We start from the raw sequence: 25,560 nt of genomic DNA on the forward strand, positions 1-25,560 counted from the left end.
ATTACTATAATGTTAATTTTTACAAATGAAAAAAGTAAACTCAGTTAATCGTGTGTAGTATTAAATTTGAAAATAAAAAAAAAATTGAAACAATTAGTCATTTTAACAATATTTATTTTTTAGATATGAATTTTTTTTTGTTTTTTTTTCATGTTTTATCAAGCATGGGGATAAAAAAAAAAAAAAATGAAAATTTATGTTACATAATAGGATAAAAAAGGATAAAAAATAATGTACGAGAAAAAAAAAAAAAAAATTTCTATAGCAGCTATTATTGTGATAAACTGACGGGTTGTAACATCATATCGGTGTGAGAATATGAAGTGTATGATAAACAAGATAATAGTAAAATGTGAGGCACCAATTCTTATATACATAATATATAAAATTGAATAGGTTAAAGTTTGCATCAACTAAGTGTAGCTAAATTTTTCAGTGTCATTTCACGTGTGGCTAACAGCCGAGAGAGATGAAGAAAAGTCGTTAAATAATTTTACAACATTTGTAATTTATTACTATACTTGTATAGTAAATTTTAAATAAACATAAATACATATATATCATAATCGTTTATCCGATCATTCAAGTCGTATATTGACAAGTCAATTTCATCGACTTTTAAATTACACTGTCAAACGACATCAAGATATTCCAACTGAAAAAAAAAAATAAATAAATAAAACAATTGTTTCACAAAATAAGTAAATAATTTTTATTTTATAAAATTTGTTTTTTAATATTAAATTATTGATAGTTTAATTGAATCAATTATCAATAAATTCTAAAATCCAATTAATGTAATTATTAATAATTAAAATTTATAAATGTAATATAATTATTAATGAGTATTGAGTAAAACAAATTTAATAATACCATTGTATTTATTGTAATAGGATTTAACGTACTTATATTGTTATTTGAGAGAATGAGAATTTAGGGCTTTGGCAATATCACAAAGGGGCTGTTAGTTATGCCTCTGTGAAACCATCGACCCCAATCAATTGCAGAGGACACAGAGTTCTGTGTTGTTCACAATTGAGGAGTGGGTAGTCCTCAGCATGAGTCCAGTTGGTATTTGATGCACTGAAATCAGATAAAGATAGAATTATGTTGTTTGAGGGATGAATATGATCATGATGATGATGATGATGATGATGATTGAATTGAGATATATGTTATTCTGGTATGTTCAATTAATCGATTTTAATAAATTTCATAAATAATTCAAATAATTTACCCAGAAAGTAATTTTATTATTTTTCCAATTACTCCATTTTTATTATTTGATTTTTTAAATAATTCACAAATATTACTGGCAAGACATGCTGCACCATTCAATCCATGACTGTTAAAAAAAAAAAAAATTCAATAAATTAATTAATTCAAATTAAAAACAATAAACATTTATATTTACGAGAAATAATTTATTGTTTTTTATATTTTTTTTCTTTTGTATATCTATTTTTTTTTTTTTTCTTTCTATTCATTATTTAAAAAAATTATTCATTTAATGGTAAATTGCACTCATGCACTTACTCTATATATTACACTGAAAACTTTATTTAATATTTAATAAGTTAATGAAATATTTATTACCTTTCATACATGAGTGCTGTTGTACTGTGTATATCATCAATGGATCTTTGTGTTCTTGTACCATCTGGCAAGTGCCATGCAGCTTTGAAACCCGTTGCCTGAGCAAATATTGTTGTCCATGGTACTGATGCAATCTTGTAATTCAACCTTGCCTAGTTTAAAATATAAAATATAGAAAAAAAAAATTTTTTTATATATTAAAGCTTTCAACAAGAAAATTCATTTTTCATTCAACCTGTAGTTCAAGTATGTATATAACTATGAGCATTCTAATCCTGACATTGAGAACAAAATTTTTCATTTTTTTTTTTTTTTTTTCCATGTTTCTGCTTGATGCATTGAAAAAGTTGTTGTAGTGTATAGTTATAATGTACACATGTGCCACTACTGATAGGTATATTATGTTTTTTCATCGGTGAAAAAGAGTTATTGGCAGGAAAAAAAAAAAAACTGCATGTTGTCGCCTGAATGTGGCAAGTCATTTGTCAGAATCAGTGACAGCGATCTTTATATCTTACGAACCGATAGTAAAACGAAAATAAAAAATAAATGCAAACACATTACTAAATAAATCTTTCAATTGAATTTAAATAAAATATGTCAAGATATATATTTTGTTGTTATATATAATTCAAAATCTTAATATGCTTAGGAAACTTTTTCCTTTTTCATTTAAATATTTTTTATTCACTGTATGATTATTTTTTGTAATGTTATTCAAAATTATATACACACGTATTTATGTATAACATAGTATATAAAAAAGATGATATAAACTTACGAAGAATGTGCTACCCTTCTTGAAAGCGACAAGCCTTTTGGCTCTGTGCGCATGTATCATGTCATTACCAACTGCTATGACAAACAAAATCTTCCAAAGCAGAAGCCGCATGGTATCAAAGTAAAATAACGATGAAATAGTCGTATGTTTTTACTATTTTATCCTTGTATATATACAACAGATTTTATATTAACATATATATATTACTTTTGTGTTTGTGTATATATAAATAAATACAGTATCACATATTTTATAAAGTTAAGTTGTTCTCAAGATGTCAAAATATATATATATATAAAATGAGTTTAAATTGAGTTTAAGTCAACAATTTATATACGAAAATTTACGTCAACCCGTATCCTTGACACCACCAGGTTTCTTGATATACTTGTCACTTTTTAATACAACTTCAACTAACTTCCAATTAGTACATATATTTATTTAAAACATTTGAAAAAAAAATATAATTATTATTTTAATAATAAATTGTAGCTTTGTTTGATTTTTTTATTGTTATTATATGCTTTTTTTTCATTCAATTTGTTTTATTTATTTTTAAAAAAGACAACCGTCTTTTTCAAGCTTTTAAAATGAACTGAAATAATAAAAATATTGTCTTTTGATTTAAAAAAAAAAAAATTGTCATATTGAACTACTAGCTAAAACATTAATATTTTGGACAGGTTTTGTTTTGTATGCTAAGATCGTTAGTGCTGTGGTAAATACAGAACAGGTGTTGCATAAAATATTAAACCTCTGTATTTCTGTTGTCAATATATATATATTGCTATAACTGGTCCTCTTGGTTTTTGTTAACTTTTTTATTTACGATGATACAATGAATAGATAAATATTGGAATATATATATCCTGTGAATTTATATTAGCATATGTGTTATTATCTTTTACATAAAGTGTCTTTGACCTTTTTGTTAATATACCAATGACAATAATAATAGTACAAATTAAACCAATAAAATCTTACTGTTAATAATTAATTATTCAGAGTGATAAAGGTTACGTATGTTGATAATATTATTGGCTTTGTCTGGTGCACATGATCATTTATAATTTAGTGAATTTTCAAAATCATCATATAACAAATTCAAGGATAAATTAAATGATACACTATAGGGTCAAGATAAACTTATATTATTTATTAAAAAGAATAAAAAGTTTTTTTTTTAATCTCATGAAATATATATTTAACAAAAAAAAAAATTATTCAGCTTTTTAAATTTTTTCAATTTTAATTTATACTTGTATAAAAAAACGTAATAATTTAGGATGAAGAAAAAATAAATACTATTAGTCAAAGTTGATTGATTGAATTCGTGAAATTTTTTCAAGTAATCCATACCCTTCAGGGCATTCTGAGTAGATTACAGAGCAATCATTTCCTCGTCTTCCTGTTTCAGCAGCTTGTAAATAATTTTCATCGACATATGATGAGCTGTTTCCATAATCAGGTCTGTAAATAAATTATTTTAAAGCTGTAATATAAAACTATGTATATAAAATTATAATTTATTATTATTAAAAAAGGGGATAAAGCAATTAATTTGAAAAATAATAAAAATTTATTTTATGAATACTAACGTCAGTATGACATTGAGAATTTCACCAACAAGACCCTCATCTCTCAGTGGAGTACTGCAAGCTTCACATATACTCTTCATCATGCAAGATTTACCATTAGCACCCCATCTATAAAAAATTTTCAGTCTAATTAAATTCAAGAGTTTTCGTAATGAACTACCTTCATTAATTGATTCATTAGCTTTTTTGTTATTCCTTCTTTTTTTTTTTTTCTTTAGTTTTTCCAATATTCATTTTTTTCGTCAATTTTTCTTTTATATGCATGTTAGTTGATAAAAGTGAAAGATTATTGGTTGTAGAATAAAATTTTAAAATTAAAAAATACCGACCCAATTAGTTATACAATAGATTATTGACATTTCAACAACCACATTGATAATTAAGTCATCGCCATAAATTTTTTATCGATTAATAAATACAAGTCTGATTTGGTAATTTTATATTGAACTATAAAATTATAATGATAAATAATTAATAAATTATTACGATAAATTTTTATAGATTATTTATTAACTAATTTAAAGCATCTTTTAAGTATAAATAATTTTAATTTTATTATTGTCATCTTACCTTTGTAATTCTTGTTCTAAAAATTGATAAAATAATGTTCTTTCATGTGAATAACTTGATGATCTTTTACGTCTTTTTTTCAATGAACTGTAATAATTGGTAAAAAATGTGGCATTTGTTGGTAACGCATATTGAACTTGAAAATTTTGGCCATAAACCAAAATTCTACCACCCATTGAAATTGGTGATGCAATGCCTACTAAAAGCTTTCAAAAGAAAAGCGAAATAAACAATTAAAAAACTTTTAAAATCAGTTGAATACCAAATAAATTTATATCCAAATGAAACAAAAAAAAAGCTCATAAAGTTTTAAGAATATTTCTCTCCCGGAGAAAATCAAATCATTTTGACGAATTAAAATTTAAAAATAAAATAAATATAAAAGTATATTGTGTATACTGATGCTAATTAAAAATAAAATAGTAAATTAAATTTTAAAACATAAGTATCATTTAATTGGTGTACATTTGTTGAAGTTAATTATCGATTAAAGCAATGAGGTGTGACGAGAAATACATGACACATAGAATGAGATATTTTTAATGGTAAAAAGGGTGTGAGTTACGGCTATTACTAGTTTTACATTTTGCCCATGAGACACAGTATAACTGAGACTATTAGGAATAAAGTGCTACCTTGGGGCAATAAAATTCCACTGATTCGTAAATAAAGCTGATCTTCACAACTCCAAGAATTGTTGTTAAATTACAATGTCGTTTTGAACTAAGAGACTTTAAAGATACTCTATGTTTTACAATAAACCAAACGATAAATGTATATCTACTGTATAATATTCCACAACTGACTACATTACCACAGTTATATAATTCACTGATGGTTCAACAAAACTACATAGACCGACAAAAAAAAAAACAAACTAAAATAGATAACAAATAGATAGCAAAAAAAAAAGAAACAAAAAATTTATATCCAAGTATATAAAATTAAAATATAAAAAAAGAGATAATAAATAAAACGATAAATATTTGTTGTCGTATACCTTTAAAGTACCACCATAAGGATACACAATTGGTGGCGAATGCAAAATATCATCGTTATCCAAGAATTCACTCAATCCATGTCTGCAACACAGACTAGTCAACAAGATAATAACGAGTTTCATTTTTGCTCATTAAATTTAATATAAAATAAAATTTCTATCCTGAAAATTAAATTTTATTTTTTAAATATTCCAAAGTGAAGATAAAAAATATGTATATTTATGAAATTCAATTACCGATTGGAAATTTAATTTATTTATTGAATATCATTTAGAAATGAAATTTTTGTAAATGATTCAAGTGGTGATTCGATGCAATCAGGATAAGTCAAGACACAATCACCACCGGATTTACCCAATTGCTCAGCTTGTCGATATAATTTGTCAACACTTTGATGAGTTGAATTAAATACTTCCGGTAAATCTTCAGTTGGTCTGCAATCGTAAAATCATTTGTCAATATATTAAATATAAATACTTGTTATTTTTTATTTTAATAATTTTTTTCTATTTTAGTATTATGTTTTAATAAGCGTAAAATCTTGCGAGAAAAAAAAAAATATAATAATAAAACAATAAGATATTAAAATTTTTCAAACAAAGGGTTATAAATGTAAATTCATGCAAGCAAGTTTAAGCAACACTTTAATACCAACTGTGCTCTTAAAGTCTTGAAAGCATGAATATAGGAAAATCTAGAGAAAATATAATTTTGTTGCTTTAACTTTGCTGTTAAACTTTTGCCTAACAGCATTTATTTGTTCTATATATATATAAATACAAAGTCTCAATTAAATTACAACTAAAACTAAATATATCTAAATGACAAAATATATTTTTAATAATAAAAATAGTTACACTAACATGCAAAAAAAAAAAAACTAAATAATAATAACTCAATCTATAAACTGATTTTTAGAATATATTATTATTTATTTATAAATAATATTATTATAAAAAAAAAAAAATAAATAAAGTCTCTTATTCAATTTACTCACGTCAGAAGCAAGTGAATTATTTTCTCTAAAATGTCCTGGCTGTTTTTGCCTAGGGGCGTTTCTGCAAGCTCACAGATGCTCCTCAAAAGGCACTGCCTGCCATGCCGCCAGCCATATCTAAAAGAGAGTAAATATCAGATCTCATTTCACGGCACTGCCTGCGGAGACACATTATTTTAGCTCGGCTATCTTATACTGTATACCAATGACCATATTTTTTTTTTTTATTTTTATTATTTTTCAAATCAAATTATTTAATAAATATTAAATTATTAATTATTATTATTACTCAAGTAATACGTCTTATATATAAATCGATTCTTCAACCAAGGTAAAATGATATATATATAACTAATGCGGTACTTTCCTCACTTCTTGAAAATTAATTGCTTTATGTCACAATTAATTTACGTTACAGTGGTTCTTCTTACTTTTCACTTAAAATCCCAACGTCGCTATTCCACTCATCTATGTGTTGACTATTTTCTCAAGACTTGGTGACTTTGATCCAGCACCATCTTTCTCATCAGATTTGTACATTTATTTATCATCTTATATACTTTTTATATATCTTTTACTAATTTACTTTGTATTTTTTTTTTTTTTTAATTTTATCTTTCTCATTTTACCTTGCATTTTTATTTACGTTTTGAGAAACTTTTGTCGACTTGAGAATATAACAAACTATAAGAGATAAAATCACAAGAAATTTTATACACGTATACGTTTTTCTAATGAATTTAACATTGTTTATATTTTATTAAAATAAAGTATACAAAATTTTCACAGTTATACTGTAAAATATATTTAATTTAACTAAACATAAAAATTTTATTTTTAATTTTCTTTTTAAATTTAAATATACGAAAATTGAAGGGATTAATTATTGACTTTGTTTTTTTTTGTTTTAATGCAATTATGAAATATTTTATGATAAAAAAAAAAATGCTAAACAATAGATTTATTATTTATGCTCAAAGGCATTTAATTAATACCATGTCAATTTGTAGAAAAAAAATATATGATTATTTGAAGCTCAACAGTGTTGATATTTTCATCTACTTTTACATGAATATATATGAATTTTTTTTTTATGGTTAGTTATTGTATTGTTATAGAGTTAATAAAAATTGAAGGTTTTTCTTGTTGAAATATTTGAACAACAACTAGTTGTTAACGCACGAATGCTGTCTCTATTGAAGCGTAAAATCATGGACATAAAATAATAGAATGAGAGCACAAAAGTATGTTTCATAAATATATAATACCTTTATAAATGCATATATATTATTTTTCGAGGTGAAAAATTACAAGCCAATATTCAAAATGTATATTTGCATCATTTTAAATACGCAAACTTTAACTGTAACCGTAATTATTTGAAAAAACTTTTTCCATTCATTTAATTTTTATAAATTGAAAATTCTATAAGCCTTTCAATGTGCACTTTAAACACAAACACATATAAAATTATGAAGGATTACTGCATCACCTCACATATTTGTAAAATATTTGTTTATAAATTATTATATATTGAAATGATTTTGCCTCAAAAATTTTTAGTTAAATCATGTAAAATTTAATTTCATCATAGTTGATAACAATCAGTTTTAATGTACACAAATAGACATGAATTATAAATTTAAATTATAATTTCATTAGCATATTAACAATATTAAAATTATATTTAATCATGTTAGTTGTTAAAATCACAATTGTGCTGTGTAAAGATAATATTAAAAAAAAAAAAATACATATTTTAATAACAAGAATAATCAATAAATTTAAATTAATTATTATTTAAAATGTTTATCTCATTTTGATGCTTGATAAATCATTTTATTTTCTATATTAAAATATTATTTTTTTGTAAATAAAATATACTTACTTGTCAAATAAATTTTCAATTGACGTATAAATATCTTGTAAATTAAATGCTTTAATATCACGAGCTGGTAAAATTTTTGTTTCAAATTGGCTCAAGTTTGATGGAAGAACGTAATTAAATTGAAAACCAGCTGAAAATGAAAGAGTTCCTCTTTTTCCGGTTGTTATTGGTGTTGATACACCCAAAGTTAACTGTAACAAAAATAAAAAAATAAATAAAAATTATTAATATAACAAAATAAAAATATCAAAAATCATATTTCATCTTGTTATGCAAACATGAATTGAAGCAACACTTCGCATGATTACACAGCATTGACTGCGTGTACGTTTATCACACGATGAAAAAAAATAAATAAATAGAAAAAAAAAAAATATATATGTATAATAATATAACGTGTAAAATGAAGGTGCCACTTTTCAATGCCAATTTCATGCATTGCATGATGTCGACTGAAAATTCATCGCCTGTACGTGTCCAAGCTTAAAATTTATATTTTCATATGGCTCAACACCTATGTTATCTATTGCGTATTTTTTTGTTATGTGTATCATTGGTATCCTAATTTTGTATTTGGTTAACTCTATATATTAAATTGAATTTAAAAAAAAAAAAAAGAGATAAATTATATTCTGTTTTGTATATTGTATAAGTTATAATAAAAAATAATTTTTATTTAATCATCAAACCATATTATTACTGTATTTTATAAGCTACAAATAATAGTTGAATAAAATAAAATAAGTGTTAAATTTATTACATAAAACATCAAAAACAAAAGTTACAAAATCTTGATATTATATATACAAGATTCAAGTTTTAAAAGTATATTTTGAATAATAAAAAATATTGTTTAAAACTTTATCAAATGTGACATGAAAAAAGATTTTATATTTATCATTAAAATAACAAGAAATATTATATGTAAAAATAATAATTTTTGGTTATAAAATTTTAATGAATATTATGTAATAAATAAAATAATTTATAATTATATGTTTTAATTGTAAAAAAGTTATAGTAAAATAGATAATTTAACGACTTACTTGAAAAACTGAATTTTTAGGATATAAAAAAACAGCTTTATCTTCAATAGATAATTTAAAACTGCTTGTAAGAAGTAGTAAGATCAATGTGACACGTAACATCCCAAACGAACTGTAGCAAGTAAATCTGGTTTTATATATATATATGTGATTTTGTACCAAGTAACTTGAACAAAATCTTTACTCTTTGCTCAAGTAATTGGAGCCGCGTATCGACTCACTGGTCAAAGACCCGAAGGATTTAAGCTATGCTCTTTCTTTATTGGCTGGTTCTATTTTTTTTTTTTTTTTTATTTCTTTTTTACTTCGTCATCGTATTTCTTTCATTTCTCTTATGTCAAATACGCATCTCGTCTTCACTTACATAATATATTTATAAAAATCTCATAAATCAAAGTGAAATTTATTTCTTTATTCCGATGAAGCAGAGATAAAATTTTCATTTTAAATATTCATATAATGACATTTACAAATAACACGTTGTTTGTTACATTTTTAAATAAATTTTTTTCATTTTTATACAAAAATATTTTTACTGTTTTTATTAATAAATCATTCAAAATAAATAGAAATAATTTTTTCATTTAATTATCTATATTTAAATGGAAATTTCTCAGGTCTATTTGATGTAACCTAGTTTTTTTTTTTTTCAATTTAAGGAGATACAGAATATAGATGTCTAAAATGGTGATTTGAAAAAAAAAAAAAGTTATACTTTTTTTACGAATTTGAGGGTACCGTGTGTCGTGACACTTGGTCATGTTTCATTTGTATTTTTATATAAAAAAAAACATATACCATTTGGATGATATTGGAGGTCCGTTGGATATCAGTTTTTTCTAACGTATTGTATCATGAAATATTATTTGACATTGGCCACTCAATAAACCACACATGGATTTTATATTTCAATATTGAATTTTATAAATTTCAATTTATACATTCCATGAAAATTGAATGAAATTTTAATTTAAAAAATGAACAAACATATTTATTGAAATAATTTTAAAAATTAGATAAATAAATTTATAAATTTTACTTTAAAAAAGTATACTGGTTTAAAAGTTTATAAAATATATATATACTCGATACTGGAAAAAGTTTTTACTTCAAATTAGAGTTAAAAAATAATAATAATAAAATTTAACGCATATGATTTTATCAACAAAAGTATCACTCATGCGATTATTCTAAATAAAAATTTATTCGTATAAATAATATAAACGTTAATTAATTCCTTTATAAATTTAAAAAAAAATTTAATTATTCTACATTTTTTTTATTTACTATAAACAAAACAGTCGACTGCCTTTGGCGCGAATAAAAAAATAACAAGTATCACAGAATTTCCATTCGTTGATTTTCCAAAACCGGAAATTCATAGAAAAAATAAAAAACTATTTTTTTTTTTTTTTCAAATTTAAATAACTCAGTATTGACCATGACCTTTTTTCGATGTTATTTTTTATTTGTTGAAGTTTTTTTCAATATTCTAAGGAGTGTCTTTTTTTTTTTCAAGTCCACTTATCCAGTTCCATTTTATTGAAATTTAAAATATACATAAACATAAACGACCAGAGTAAATGTTTGAAAAAAAAAAAAAAAAACCCGGTATGTCAAATATACGAATTTATATATTTTTTTTCATCTTACATCAGAATTTTTGTGTTAAATTTGAATGAATTTTTGATAACGTCAAGATTTACCGGAACATAATCCGGATCATCGAAATGGAAAAGTTCTGGTTTGATTTTGAATGGACGATAAAATCAGTATATAGAAAAAACTAAAAACTTAGTTTTCCGCATTACAAATAATAGTGTTGAGGAGAAATAAAAATATTCAAAGAATAAATAAACAAAAATATATTTTTGCATGATGTACATGCCTCAATGTCAATCAAAATGTAAAAAAAAATACTCATACTTTTTGTATTATTATTTATAAAAAAAAAATCCTTCTACATTTGTCACTATCACACGGTTTACATAGAAAATATTTATGATTTGCATGAACTTATCTACACACACATGAATATTTTGAGTTTTCAATTTAAAATATCATATAGATAGCCTTCTAGATATTGAGATTTGTGTCAATGATGAAACGATTGATCATACAGAACACGTTCATTCAACACAGGTACTATAACTCTATCAAAAAAAAAAAAAAAATATATGTAAGATAAAAAAATTACACAAGATTTTTTTTACAAACGACTTCATTTTATATCAAAATATTTTTATTCTTTTATGATATAAAATGTCTGTCTTTTGATATTATTACATTGGATTACTACCACCAGACGAGTCAACTCTCCAATGGTGAATTTTCAATAGATATATATATAAAATATGAGTTTGGCATAATGCACTGAGTCTGTCTCATCTAGCATCATACATGTTAAACCTTATCAACATCAACCATAAAATGGAAACTCAACTGATCTATAACCTACATCTCAACAAAACCCCTGTGTGCACACACACACATAATTAATTTTCTCATTAAATTTTCTTTTCATAAATTATGGATTTAAATATATATTTATAAATATTTCACATGTAATTATTTAAAATATAATATTCATCTGGGAAATTTTGTATTTTATTAATATTTTATTATTTGTAATTTTAAGTAGAACATCTCGGGATTTAGTCAGACGTAACTATAGTATTTTAAAATATATCATTGAAAAATAGAAAAAAAAAAAAGAAATGGAACAATTAGAGGACAGAACGTGATAACTTTATAAAAATTTAAAAATATTCAATAGTAGTTATTAATTAATAATTACTAATTATGAATATATTTTCGAGGAGCACTGAGAATTGAATAAAACATGTGATTTTTAATTTCCAAATGATTTTAAATGACAATATTAAATTTTTATTTTATTTGTGATTTTAATTTTTATAAGTAGAACATCTCAGCGTTTAGTCAGACGTTAAAATAATATTTTTAAATATGTGATTGAAAAGAAATAGTTATCAATTATAAATTTAAAAAAATATATATTATTGATTTTTATATTTTATAAATTCAATTTGTTTATTAAATTTATTATTATTTAACTTCTTGCCTATAAAATAATAATAATAGTAATAAAATAAATGATAATTTTATTCAGAAAAAAAAAATGTTTTTTATCATAAATATTATGTGAGCAGTAAAAAAATAATAATAAATAAAAATAATTGATTGTAGATATAAAAGTTAAACAAACATTATAAATATATTTTTTTATTTTTATTTTTTAAAGACACAATACAGTGTATATATATATATATAATATTAGAGATCGATCAGTAACTGAGAAGTAGAATAAAAAATTTAAAAAAAAAAAAATGATGACGATATAAAGTAGAGAATAGGGGATAAAAGGGGTTAGTTTGGATGGAGGAATATATTTCAGCATTCCAATAGAAGCCAGTGAACGCGATGCTTTCAATTCGTAACCCAACCTATGGTGCTTTCATATATATTTTTTTATCCTTCTCTCTTGTCTCTTGTGTCCTCTTATTCTCTTCTCTTGTTCGATTAGTAGGAATATTCATTAAGCCAACGTGATTCTCTCTTTATCGGTGTTTTATTTTCTCCTTCTCGTTTGCTTGAAACTATAGTGAAAAATTCCAACCAACTTAGTTTTATTCATTTTTTTTTTTTTTTTAATATAAAGTGAAAAAAAATTTCCAATAGGGATAAAAAAGGTAAAGCGTGACTGCCCCTTAATATTCAGTCTCATTTTTTTCAATCATCCATATCATAATGGTATTTTACTAAAACGAAATATCATTTAAATTAAAAAATGTCTATATTGGATGAAAAAAAAATAGAAAATTTTGTCTTTTTTTTAAATCTTTATATAAAAAGAACAAACATCATCGGTCTTCCAGACATTTGATTGGTCATTGTTTTTCTCTCACTTGCTCTCATATAAATTTCTTTGTGGATTTCTACTGATGCATTTTTTTATAACAATAATAAACAATAAATATTTTGGAAATTATGGATACATCCACGCGTAATATAAAAAGCTCATATAAATTATAGTTTTTTTGTTTTTTGTGAATTATTTTTATTACTTTCAAAAAAATCAAAGTACAAAGAAAAAAAAAAAATCAAAAATAAAATTAAAAAATCTACATGGCACACTGTCTCAGCATTTCACTCGAGGAATTTTGTGAATCCCGGACTTTGAAGCAAATGAAAATCGCGGAAGGAATGCACTATGCAAAAACGAGAACTTTGCAGAGTTATAATGTCGAGCGGTAAGGAAAATGGCTGAGGGGTGAAAAGAAAAAGCATAGTAGTAAAGAAAAAAAAAAACAAAAAAAAAGTTGTTTAAAAAAAAAATATAAAAATAAAAAAAATTTATTTAAAAAGAAAAGAAAAATAAAAAAAAAAAAAAAATGGAGACAAAGTTTTGCAAACTCGCCAGTATGCTGGCAATAGTCTAGAGCTGCCTTTAGAGATTCGTAGTGGAAAATACGTCTAAGGCGCTCCTTTCGCATTCCGGATAAAGGGCGTGGCAGTTTTCACCCACGTGCCTGCCTAGACTTTCAGCTGCATGGTATTCACGATCTGCATACTCTTCATAAGGTTCCTTCGTGCTGGAGGGCCTGTAACATTCCAACATTGTGACACACTCTCAGCTTTATAACACTCTCATAATACATATATTATTATTTTTTTTCTTTTCAAATTATTTAAATAAAAAAATAATAATAATAAAAATAAAACATACTAAAAGTAATTGGAATATTTTTTGATCTCACATACAGATATCAAGTCCACATATTAATTTGCATTTTTGGCAATTTTACAAAACTACTTCACAATAAGCCCCAAACAATGAAGTAGAAAAATAAAATAAACAAGACAAGCATTTATTAAATAGCAATGCATGAAATTAAATTCTTGTTATTTTAAAAATAATAAAAATTTATAAAGCGAAATTGTCTTTATTATATTTGTAAAATATTTTAAATATTAAGATATCAATTATGGCTTTTTAAAAAGCATCATAAATTGACATATTTATGTAGCTAAGAAAATGGCGACTATGACATATTGATATAATATGATCTATACATTGAGAAATAGAGAGACAAAGTGAGTGAGAAAGAAGAGGAGAGTATGTGAGCTTCCACTCAAATCGAGATGTGATTTACGAGTCTCACACGCTGCTGAGACTGGCTAAGAAGACTTCCATATAATAATAATAATATATATATAGAAAATTGGAAGAGAGAAGAGAGAGTAAGGGTGGCTGTACACCATCTACGTGCCCAACGTTGCTACCGCCATCGATCCGACCTTGTGGTTTGTGTGCACGGCTAACTTCAACTCTCAAAACCCCTTACCCATTGGACTCCAAAAGCCACGGTTTCCACTTACTTCAATTTTGCAATATACTATATAATGTTATACACCATACACTCTTTAAATTTTCAATTTAAACATAAATTTATTACTTTTATTTATATTCATTGAAAATATATAAATTTATATTTGTTTTTTTTTTTATAAATTTTAAAGTTTTTTAATCTACTTGAAGCATTAAATTTTATAAATAAATATATTTTTTTTACTCACGTTAAAATTACTTGAATTAGCTGTCCAATAATTCCATGATTTAAATTAAATGGTACTGCTGAAATTTCACAAATTGCTCTGAGTAAACAGGCTTTTCCACCGAGACCATATATACCAGCTGTTTTTTCCAATATTTTGTAAATACTCCATCGACTTTTTTCATTTCTTTTAAAATAAATATCTGGATCAGTAAAATAAGTTGCATTTGTTGGCATTGCATATAAAAATTTTGCAAATAAACCAATAATTACACTTTCATTATCCAATTGTAATGGTGTACCAAGACCCAGAATAAACTGTTGAAAATTATAAAAATATTTAGTAAAGTCCTATCTTTATAATAAAATTAAATTAATAAGATATTATACTAAGAAAAATTATATATAATAATAAAAACAATATCAGAGTAATATCATCTTGCTATTGAATCAGTTTGACTAATTAACAAAACTAGAATTGCCCAAGCATTTCCAGGCTCAATCGTACGTGCCGGTGCTTTTAAGCTCGCACTTAGCCATCGTACAAACTACTTCTATATACAATTTTTTTTTTTTTTTTCTTTTTTATCCTTCTCTCTTTTTTTTTCAACTTCCTCTCTACATTCCCCATCAGCTACAGTGTGCACTTCAAGCACACCTAATGGGCTACACTTTGTGAAAATGTAGTCACGGTCGAGCCCTCTAGCCAAAGTGTGCGACAAGAAGATCGCCAGTAAAGAGCTACAAAATGCGATGAAAAATAAGAAGCTTCCAATCGAAAATACTGAAATACAATGAACTTCCTTTGACAATTTTACGTAGACACGTTATTATTATTATTTATTTATTTTTAAGATTAGTCGAAGATTGGATTTTCAAGAAGCATTATTATTTTCATTATAAATTTAATTATTTTGTAGATTTTTAATAATTATTTGATTTATGATAGAGATTTTAAAATAAATAAACGAATCAAGAATAAATAAAATAAATGATAAAAGGTTATAAAGATTTTACTAAAAATATATTAAATGGATTTAAAAATAATAGAGTTTTAAATGTTGAAGTTCAGTTTTTGGTTTTAGTTTCATTTTGATTAAAATTAAAGTAAAATATGCACGTTAACTGATGAAGAGAAGTGCACTATTATAATCCAGGATAATTTTATAGATAACTAGATAGCCTACAGTGTGATTATTATTCTGATATTTGAATATATATTATTATCACTGTCTTTTTATTTTTTACTAGCAATCAATTAATACTAAATTTAGTTGAACATTAAATAATAGGTTAAAAGTTTATGATAATTATTAAACACTAAAGAATAAAGAAAATAATAATTCTAAATAAAATTTTTTTATAATATTTAAATGTGAGTTGTTAAGTTTTTAAAAAAATACAGTAAGTGTGATATTTAAAAAAAAGTATATTACTTTTAAGAAGAGATAGAAACACGTGACTAAAATAAGTAAATAGCTCAACTCAAAATATTATTTAAATAACTCTTTTTCATTATTATTCAATCATTAAAATAAACTGTTAATTTTTTTCTGAATATATAACATAAAAAATTCTTTAAATGATTGATTAATTTTTTTCCAAAAAATAATGACTTATAAAATTAAAAGAAAAAAAAAGAATTGTATTATGTTAATACTTACCAAAAGATTGGTAGGATTTGGAAATGGTAGAGTTCTTTTAGTTCGTGAAAAAAGTTTTTTCTCAACTATCAAACTTGTTCTAGCACCATTTTCATGATCATGGCCAAAAGTTTTGAAAAAAACACAGGCGAAAAGTACCAACAAAATTCTTCTATAAATTTTCATCTTGAATATTTTTTTTTTTTATACTTTTTATATCTCGACAAGCTATTTGTTTTTTTATATATGTATATTTTAAAATTTGCTGTCTATACTATATGTATAACTTAGTTTTATTTTTATTTGCTTTAAAAATCTTTCAATTTTATCAACGAGTTTTATTTATTTTCTTAATATTTTTGTATTATATTTTTTATTTATTTATTTGTCAGAGTACTGATGAGGCTTGGAACAATCCAAGCGTGTTCAAAGTATATATACAAGTATGTAAATGTAAAATTCGTACTTGCTTTAGAGCCATCGCGAGTAAACTGAATTATGTCGGTCCGTTAGATCCTTCAGAAAACGCCCCACTCGCGTACATCTTGAACAAATATTCATCGTAATTTTTTTTTCAAAGCGTCAACAAGGTGGAAACACAAACACTATTTTTTTTTCTCCTTTATTTTTTTGTTAATATCATTAACAAACAGTTACAGTTCTTTGCTCGTAAAAATATAAAAAAATAAATTCAATAAACTCGTGTGAATTTAATGAGAAAATAAATATCAAAGTTCAAAGTTTTATATTTATTTATTATCTATATTAATATTGTAATATTGTAAAAGATTTAAATTTAAAACTTTTTGTTTTATTAATGTAATTTTTTAAATAATTTTTAACTTAAATTTTTTTTTAGTGGAATAATTTTATGATCTTCAATAAGATTATTATATATAAAATGATGATAAATTGTTTTCAAGTAATTTAAAAAACAAACTCATAAAAAAGTGTATTGCCTTTTGATGAGCTGTCAAATATTTTTTAACAAAATATATTTAAAAAACAAATATAAAAAGTTATTCAAGACATTGAGTGAAAGTAAATACCTGTCGATAAAATAAGAGTTTTTTAAACGAATTTTAACACTGTACAACCACGATGAAACTGACAAGGGTGATTTGTGGATTTATTTTTTTTATTTATTATTATTTTTTTTTTTTCATAGAACATATTGATCGAGTCGAATTTAAGTGAGAATATTTTTTAATGTTTATATAAAATAAAAAATTATACTGTAAAACTTTTGTCATAAATAAAAAAAAAAAAAAACTTCTTATATTTTACAAACAGTCGTTGAAATTTTTACCGCAGTAATTTTTTTTTTTTTTCATTTGAAATTGAATTGCAATCTGCAGTGTAAAATGTAATAAAAAAAATTTAACTCGTTTCATGTGATCATCAAAGTCAAACAATAAAAATTGACCAGAAACAAAAAAAAAAAATGTTAAAATAAATTTAAATTTATGAATTTTTTTTTTTACACAAAATATATATGAAAAATTTTTAAAACAATAAAATCATACTGCTTTATTATTTTATGAATATTTTTTCTCCAAAAAAAAAAACGAATTTTTAAATGTATTTGAAAATTGATCGTTAAATTTTATTAGATAAAAAAAAATTTTTTTGATTTTACACTTTAGACCGAGGATCAATTTGAAAGCCAGTTATTATTATTATAATTATTGTTTTTTTTTTTTACCACGTGCACCTGTTATCGAGCGACAAAAATGCCAATAACATTGGATAACAGCATCACGTTCCAGTAGCATCATGCTATGCGGTGGCTTTCATCCTGCTCTGACTCATTGTTTACAATTTTTTTTTATCCTTATTTTATTTGTCATTTGCTGTATTACTATTATGATCATCCTTTTTTTTTTTTATATTTCTTCATTCAATTTTGTTCTGATAGTTGGTGGTCTGTAAGTTTATTTTTTCTTTATTTTTTTTTTACGTCAAAAAATATATATCATGGAGTAAAAATAAATCCACGTATTACAGAATGAAAAATTACACGAATGTGGTTTCAGTAAAGTAATCCAAAATACTATTATTACACTCAGAAAATAAATGATAACAATTTTGATAATTTTCTTTTCCTTTTTTTTCAGCAGCATAATATTCTTGATCACTTTTATCCAAATAATTTTCAAATGTTGAAGATGGCCTAGAAAGTAAGCATTTATAAAATTTTTTTTTATTCAAATAATATATATATAAAGCTATTATTTTAAGGATTGCAATCTTGAGCGACAATTTTTCATGGATAAAAAAAAAAGTATAAAAGAGATCCACATGGAGAGTGTAAGTATATTACGTGAGTAGAATGTGAAGAAGTTGAGAAAATATTCCAGAAGATCTGTGAAAGGGCAGAGCTGCTGTCTCGCAAATCACTCTCAAGAGACAGCTTCGACCTGAGCCTGAACCGTCCAGGGTTAACTCAATCATTCGGTATATATCCCATCGTGAAAATAAATAATCTATAAAAAATAAAATAAATGAAACAAAAATTTAAATATATCATTAATTATTCTACCACAAATAATAATACTAATAATTTAATTTTACATTGTGTAATTGTTAATTAAAATAAAATTACCTGAATATAATTTAGAACTAAAAATAATAATAATATATTAAAAAAGCATATTTAAATATTATTTTATTAATAAAAAAAAAAATAAAATAAAGTCAATTGGAGATTAAATTTCATTGTACCATGTATAATAGCACAAAATTTTGTATATGGTACCTTTTTGAATGAAATTCAGTTGCTCATTTGGATGATAAGCTACATGATCCAGTGATCTTTCATAGTGTACATACGACTCGGTTAGATAAGAAGCATTATATGGTAAATTATAATTAAATTTAAGTACATATCCAACAATTGTACTGACGTCAATTTCCATTGGTAATCCTAGACCAACTACAAGCTGATCAGTAAAATATATAAAACAAGAAAATATCAATATGATAATTAAGCAAAAATAAATAATTAATATTATTTTTATATATTTTATTGAATTGAAATAATAATTACTTGAACTTTGGTTGATGCTTGCCCAGGAAATGGAAATATCAAGTATCTTTTGTTTCTCATAGTTTCACAAACAATTGTCCAATTAAATAAACAAATATTAATTATAATTTGTATTGATGAAAGTTTCATTATTTTTTTCATAAGAAATAACAAACTGTATTAGAATAAATGTAACAACTTGTATTTAATGCCTTTCAATTTGACCGAGCTACTGATGGCTTGCTCGAGGGAACTCGTGGTGAACCGACTAATCACTCTACTCTCCCCTGGCGTACCAATTAGCAGTGATGAGACTTCGACGAGCAACAGAAACAAACCAACATAAAGTAAAATGACTTTTATGTAATATTAAAATATATATAACATAAAATAAGTTGAATGGAATTATTCAAGAATAAAAAAAAATACATAAAAGTTTTAAATAAAAATATTACAAAAATATTATATCTGGTATGCATTGATTTTTAAAATTTGTAAAAAATTTTTTTTTATTTTAAATTTACATGAAATATTATTTGAATAACTTTAACAAGCCTTGGAAAAAATATTGTAGCACCAAGGGACGTTGAAGAATAAAGCAATAAAAGTTCAATCGTTGAATGCATTTGAAAAAAATTTCAACAGCTGGATTTAAATGGATTTTTCTTATTTTTTTTTTCATTTTTTTTTTTTTTCCATAATTTATCAGCGTTTATTGAACATTTAATACAATCAAATAATCATATTTTTTTTTTTACATTATGATTAAAATGTCGTTAAAAATAATTCAAAGAAATTTAAATTATAATCTCTTTTTTTTTTTTTTTCATTTTTTCATAGAAATAAAATTTTAACAAGTACATACAAAAAAAATTATACTATGAAAATGTGTAATTTCTATTTTAATATTATGATGTACATACAGCTGGCAAGATATTATTCATAAAGTCAAGCAAATTTTAATCACAAGACTGTGAAATAATCTAGTGGGTTTATCATACATTCTGAATATGCATTTTTACATCTGCCATTGCCTTGTTTTCCCAATAATTCAGCAGCATAATATTCACAGTTATGAGTTAATTTATTATACTCATTGCTACTTGATGGTGTCAATAATACATGTAAAATTTCACCAACAAGTCCATGTAATTTTTTAAATGGTATTTCAGCAGTCTCACAAATTGCACGTAATAAACATGCTTTTCCTGATCCAAAACGTTCTAATGCAATTTCCAAAATTTCATAAATATCAAATCTTGTCATTGAAGATTTAATTGCATCTCTTTGTGTTCGTGCTGATGATGATGATGATGACGATGATGAAGATAATAACACTGTTGATGAATTAAATGGTAAATTATAATTACACTTTAAAACATATCCAAGTGTCATGGAAATTTCACCTTCCATTGGTAAACCCAAGCCAAAAAGAACCTGATAAAATTAAAAATAAATTAATAAAATTATAATTTAACAATAATAAATACAATAATAAATTTAAAAACATACCTGAACTTTAGTTTCACCACCATGTGGATCAGGAAAAATAAGATATCTTCTTTTTCTCAATAAACTTTGAATATCGTAATCATCAGTGACAAATGAAGTATCAATATGATAAAAAAAAAAAAATAAAATATAAAAATAATATATTTTTAACATAATTAAATATCATTTGAAATGAAGAGTTGGTTTATCTTTGGGTCAGTGAACGGTGATTGTTGAATGGATAATATTAAAGTACCAATGAAACATTAGCAATGAATAAAAACTGAGAAAATTATGACCAAGTTTTAGTGTGTTCAGTATTTAACGCTTGGTAATAAAAAAAAAACACACACATTGGTTAACCGTTAAAGAGTAACATGTTGGATTTCAAGTGAATATAATATATCAGTTGTGTTCATCATGTCACGAAAAATATACAAATATTTTATGTAAGTTATTTATTTAATTAATTATTAATAACGTTAATTGAAAAGTAAATGTATATATATATTAATTAAATTGATGAATATAGAGTTGTCTGTATTTATTATTAATTAATTAAAATACAAGATTAGTTGACGAATTGTGGTATGTTGTGAATACCAATTTGTCTGTGTAATTCTTGGATTGTTTGAGCGATTAAACAAGATGCACACAAAATCCTAGAATGAAAACCATTTTGATAGTAGATTGGTCTTTTTGGGAATTCGTGGTGTAAGTAGATAAGCTGGTGATGACCATCAGACGACCCAGTCTGGCAAACCCGTAAAACCACAAATGCCAGTTTTCCTACTTTAATTCTACAAACATGTTTTAACATCACACTGATGATGGAACTTTGATAAGTATGATAACAAATTGTTTGATCTTTTAATTGTTTTTTTTTTCCAGATTATCCATAGCAGTTTGTTTACTTGGTACATCAAAAATCTTTTGTCACAATCAAAATTCAGAATTTTCAAAAGTTTTACATCGACCAATTCGATCAGCACTACCTTTTACAGAAGCTAGTATTTGGGAGGTATGATGATTAAATAATAAAAAGACAAACTCTACTAAAAAAAACAATCAATTTATAATATTAATTTGAATTTTTTTCACCTTTAAATAATTTACAGATTTTTGTTGCACTGGCAATACCATTAGAAGATCCACTTAAATCAGTTGCACTGTCATTTTTTTTTGAAGCAACATACAATCTGCCAAATACAACAATGCCAATTAACACAAATGAAAATAAAAAAATTAAAAAAAAAAGAAGTATAAATAGACAATCAATTTATCAAACATTAGAAAATAAACTTGAGAGGTATAAAATAATTTCATACAAAATATTATATATACAAATTAATTGTAAATAAATTATTTAATTAAAATTATAGTCATGGATATCCAGGAAGGGCGTGTCTTCTCAGATTGATCTGTGAAACTTCATCATTCGATCTTGACGACAATGGAATAATTGGAGATCTTTTGAATGTTATTTTCAAGTAAGTCTGAATAAATGCTTCAATATATATATTTATAGTAATCCTTCTTGTGGTATTCTTGATGACATAATATATATACATATATGCTTGTTACAGACCGTCGACTTCTCAACCCGAGGATTTACCGCAGGACATTGTCGAGGCTGAACTAGTAGGTCGTGTCGTTCACAATGGTACCTGTTCGAAATACCATTCTACTTGTCCCATGGGACTCCTCGACTTGATTGGAATCTTCGTGTAAAATTCAACACCAATATGTATACTAGTCCATTTATATACATGCATATATATTTTCACTACATCCAATACACATCTACTTCAAATGAAATTGAAAAAAAAATTCATTCATAAACAAACTAGCATTATAATTTATATGTAAAATTGGAATTACAATTAGCTATCATTTTTTATACTTACTGATAATTGATATACTTGAAAAAATCAATGTTTTTTATAATATAAATTTTTATAAAACAAAAAAAAAAAAACCTTGTCAGCTTTGTTTTCATTGACGTACGTGTGTAAAAAAAATTCTTATCTGGCTAGACGTCTGATGTTACTATTAAATATCACTAATAACGTGTCTACAAGTATTATAAATAATATTCTAGTGTATTTAGTAATTAACGCGTAATGTAAATTTAAAAAATAACTGGTAAATAATTCACGATATTACATTCAATTGAAAATAACACTCCAGTTGTGGATGACTAGTTAAGAAACATGTATAAAACCATGTTGTGAGTATTATTTTTTTCTCTTTAAAGTATATACTCGGTAATTATGTGGGATTAATTAAAATTGTTGAAAAATCATAGCTTATTTTTTTAATTAAAATTTCATTTGCATTTGAGTTAACTTAAAAGTACAGTTGAATATTATTTTTTTTTTTTACCAGTAAGCAATGTATTTACATATTAAAAGCAATTTTTTTAATTATTAAATTTTATCTAAATGATGCAGTAAAAAAATTATTAATTATTTTTTATTATTAGTGATATTTTTTTGTAAAATTATTTAAGATTATTTTAAAATTTTCAATTACAATCGGTTATCTCTTGGGGGGATTATTTGTGGTACTGTAAACACGCATACTCAAGCGTACAATCGATTTTGTAGATTCAAAATAAATGAATGGTCAGTTGGATGATATACGAATAGACTGGATTACAGTAGACGATATCGTTGTGTAAATCGAGTAGCCTAATCTATATCAAATCCACAAGTTTTAATAAAAACATTATTCGAATAAATCAAAATTTTGTTATTGCATATGGAATTTTATTGTTTTTGTTTTTATAAATATAGATTTTTCGTAGTTGTCAATTCACTAGACAGTTATTGTGAAATTAAAAATTCAGAAATTGCTAAAATTTTTCATCGACCAATTCGAGAAGCATTGACTTTTCCTGATCCAAGTACAATGGGCGTAAGAAAAAGTTACTTTTAATATTCATTTCGACAAGTCAATGATGGTAATTAAATTTTTTTTATATTGCAGATTTTTTTAGCATTGTCTATTCCACTTAGCCCCCTTGGATCAGTTTCAGTTAGCTACTATTTTGAACAATCTTATGATCTGCCAAATGGATCAATTTTAATATCAAACAGCGAAAAAAAAAATAGAAATAAACGTAAAATTGACAGAACAAGTATTTACGAAATACTGGAGAATAAACTTGATAAGTAAGAAAAAAATATTTACATATTATTTATAAACGTTATGACTCTTTTATTATTTTATTAATATTTTATTATTATTTTTTTTTACTTAATTATTGCCTCGTTAAAAAAAAATTAAATTTATATAAATTTTATGATTAATAAAAACTTTTAAAATATTTATTATTCAGTATTAAAAAACTTGTATAATTCAATAAAAGTAATTAAACTTTTTGCTTTTAAAAATTTTTCAACTCGTTGAATATATTTTGTATTTTAAATTCACATGCCAATCGTGTAAGGAAGTTTGCATTAACGCTACACGAATTTTATTGAATAAACGTTACGAGTTATTCAAAATGTTTCTCAATGATTGGCTGCTTTTCCTCTTTGAAATTAAAGTAGTATTACCGATAACGACATAGAAATCTCACGATAATAATCAGCCAATCGTTGAAAAAAAATATATAGAAAAACTTTATATAACAGTTATTTTTTTTTTCCATCGAGTTCTGGATATTCAGGAAGGGCGTGTCTTCTTCGATCAATCTGTGAAATTTCTGAATTTAATCTAGATGACAATGGAATAGTTGGAGATATTTTGAATGTTATTTTCAAGTGAGTCAATAAATACTTTAATGTAAATGTAATTGATAATATTTATTGTGGTATTATTGATATATGTTACAGACCATCGACTTCACAACCCGAAGATCTACCACAAGACATTCTCGAGGCTGAGTTTATAGGACGTGTCGGTTACAATGATACCTGTTTGAAATACCATTCTACTTGTCCCATGGGACTTTTTGACATGATTGGAATCTTCATGTAAAATTCAATACCAATATGTGTTGACCAATATCGTTCAATAAATCAACATGTACAAATATTAACAACTATCAAATAAAAAAAATTTTAACTTTACTTTTTCTCATTTATTTTTTTATTTACATTGTCCAGTATTTTGATTTATCGTTAAAATTTATTACCTATATGAAAATTATATAAAACAAAATTTCCTAGACATTAATCCAAAAGAAAAAGATAAATTCAATATGCATCATTTTAAAATCCTCCATCTCAAAAAATGACAACCAAAACAGTATAGCAAAAAAAATTAAAAACTAACAAAGTTTGATACTTTTTTTTATTTTTTTATTTCACATAAAAAAAAGCTTTATCAATATAAC

At 24.3% G+C, this 25,560-nt stretch overlaps 6 protein-coding genes across 6 annotated transcripts; 2 read left to right on the top strand and 4 right to left on the bottom strand.

Annotated features, from left to right (window-relative positions):
- Positions 1-268: 268 nt before the first annotated feature.
- On the bottom strand, positions 269-2,887 carry LOC122859365. The gene is made up of 5 exons (XM_044162873.1): positions 2,378-2,887; positions 1,597-1,748; positions 1,238-1,345; positions 906-1,083; positions 269-655 (listed from the first exon to the last, which is right to left on the bottom strand). The coding sequence occupies exons 1-4, from the start codon at positions 2,486-2,488 to the stop codon at positions 969-971; spliced, it is 486 nt and encodes a 161-aa protein (XP_044018808.1). The 5' UTR covers positions 2,489-2,887; the 3' UTR covers positions 269-655; positions 906-968.
- Positions 2,888-3,608: 721 nt separating this feature from the next.
- On the bottom strand, positions 3,609-5,896 carry LOC122859366. The gene is made up of 5 exons (XM_044162889.1): positions 5,783-5,896; positions 5,546-5,707; positions 4,546-4,751; positions 3,976-4,083; positions 3,609-3,847 (listed from the first exon to the last, which is right to left on the bottom strand). The coding sequence occupies exons 2-5, from the start codon at positions 5,666-5,668 to the stop codon at positions 3,685-3,687; spliced, it is 600 nt and encodes a 199-aa protein (XP_044018824.1). The 5' UTR covers positions 5,669-5,707; positions 5,783-5,896; the 3' UTR covers positions 3,609-3,684.
- An 8,004-nt stretch (positions 5,897-13,900) lies between these two features.
- LOC122861191 lies at positions 13,901-16,882 on the bottom strand. Its single transcript, XM_044165421.1, has 3 exons — positions 16,718-16,882; positions 15,076-15,371; positions 13,901-14,099 (listed from the first exon to the last, which is right to left on the bottom strand). The coding sequence occupies exons 1-3, from the start codon at positions 16,880-16,882 to the stop codon at positions 13,946-13,948; spliced, it is 615 nt and encodes a 204-aa protein (XP_044021356.1). The 3' UTR covers positions 13,901-13,945.
- Positions 16,883-18,784: 1,902 nt separating this feature from the next.
- On the bottom strand, positions 18,785-21,347 carry LOC122861199 (the record flags this gene model as incomplete). The annotated part of the gene is made up of 5 exons (XM_044165432.1): positions 18,785-18,869; positions 19,020-19,182; positions 19,455-19,631; positions 20,726-21,161; positions 21,237-21,347. Coding segments are annotated over 5 exons (972 nt in total), but the record flags the coding sequence as incomplete, so codon positions are not given.
- Positions 21,348-21,592: 245 nt separating this feature from the next.
- LOC122861209 lies at positions 21,593-23,056 on the top strand. The gene is made up of 5 exons (XM_044165445.1): positions 21,593-21,606; positions 22,107-22,236; positions 22,334-22,524; positions 22,598-22,705; positions 22,802-23,056. Exons 1-5 carry the CDS (start codon positions 21,593-21,595, stop codon positions 22,944-22,946), a joined length of 588 nt encoding a protein of 195 aa, XP_044021380.1. The 3' UTR covers positions 22,947-23,056.
- A 779-nt stretch (positions 23,057-23,835) lies between these two features.
- On the top strand, positions 23,836-25,202 carry LOC122861211. Its single transcript, XM_044165459.1, has 5 exons — positions 23,836-23,894; positions 24,014-24,134; positions 24,207-24,391; positions 24,878-24,985; positions 25,058-25,202. Exons 1-5 carry the CDS (start codon positions 23,836-23,838, stop codon positions 25,200-25,202), a joined length of 618 nt encoding a protein of 205 aa, XP_044021394.1.
- The last annotated feature ends 358 nt before the right edge of the window (positions 25,203-25,560 follow it).

This window comes from Aphidius gifuensis, linkage group LG1, assembly GCF_014905175.1.
Source record: "Aphidius gifuensis isolate YNYX2018 linkage group LG1, ASM1490517v1, whole genome shotgun sequence".
NCBI lineage: Eukaryota > Metazoa > Arthropoda > Insecta > Hymenoptera > Braconidae > Aphidius > Aphidius gifuensis.

Bases quoted from the DNA above. Each gene is read 5' to 3' on its own strand.
- LOC122859366 (XM_044162889.1), bottom strand. From the start codon at position 5,668: ATGAAACTCGTTATTATCTTGTTGACTAGTCTGTGTTGCAGACATGGA. The intron at 4,752-5,545 runs GTATACGACAAC...TTCTTTTGAAAG, and splicing joins CTTATGGTGGTACTTTAAAG to CTTTTAGTAGGCATTGCATC. The intron at 3,848-3,975 runs GTTAGTATTCAT...ATTTATTTACAG, and splicing joins ATTCTCAATGTCATACTGAC to ACCTGATTATGGAAACAGCT.
- LOC122861211 (XM_044165459.1), top strand. From the start codon at position 23,836: ATGAATGGTCAGTTGGATGATATACGAATAGACTGGATTACAGTAGAC. The intron at 23,895-24,013 runs GTAAATCGAGTA...TTATAAATATAG, and splicing joins ACAGTAGACGATATCGTTGT to ATTTTTCGTAGTTGTCAATT. The intron at 24,986-25,057 runs GTGAGTCAATAA...TATATGTTACAG, and splicing joins ATTTTGAATGTTATTTTCAA to ACCATCGACTTCACAACCCG.
- LOC122861191 (XM_044165421.1), bottom strand. From the start codon at position 16,882: ATGAAAATTTATAGAAGAATTTTGTTGGTACTTTTCGCCTGTGTTTTT. The intron at 15,372-16,717 runs GTAAGTATTAAC...AATTTTCAACAG, and splicing joins CAAATCCTACCAATCTTTTG to TTTATTCTGGGTCTTGGTAC. The intron at 14,100-15,075 runs GTGAGTAAAAAA...GGAATGTTACAG, and splicing joins CTAATTCAAGTAATTTTAAC to GCCCTCCAGCACGAAGGAAC.
- LOC122859365 (XM_044162873.1), bottom strand. From the start codon at position 2,488: ATGCGGCTTCTGCTTTGGAAGATTTTGTTTGTCATAGCAGTTGGTAAT. The intron at 1,749-2,377 runs GTAAGTTTATAT...ATTTTAAACTAG, and splicing joins AGAAGGGTAGCACATTCTTC to GCAAGGTTGAATTACAAGAT. The intron at 1,084-1,237 runs GTAAATTATTTG...ATCTGATTTCAG, and splicing joins ATAATAAAATTACTTTCTGG to TGCATCAAATACCAACTGGA.
- LOC122861209 (XM_044165445.1), top strand. The intron at 22,237-22,333 runs GTATGATGATTA...AATAATTTACAG, and splicing joins CAGAAGCTAGTATTTGGGAG to ATTTTTGTTGCACTGGCAAT. The intron at 22,706-22,801 runs GTAAGTCTGAAT...TGCTTGTTACAG, and splicing joins CTTTTGAATGTTATTTTCAA to ACCGTCGACTTCTCAACCCG.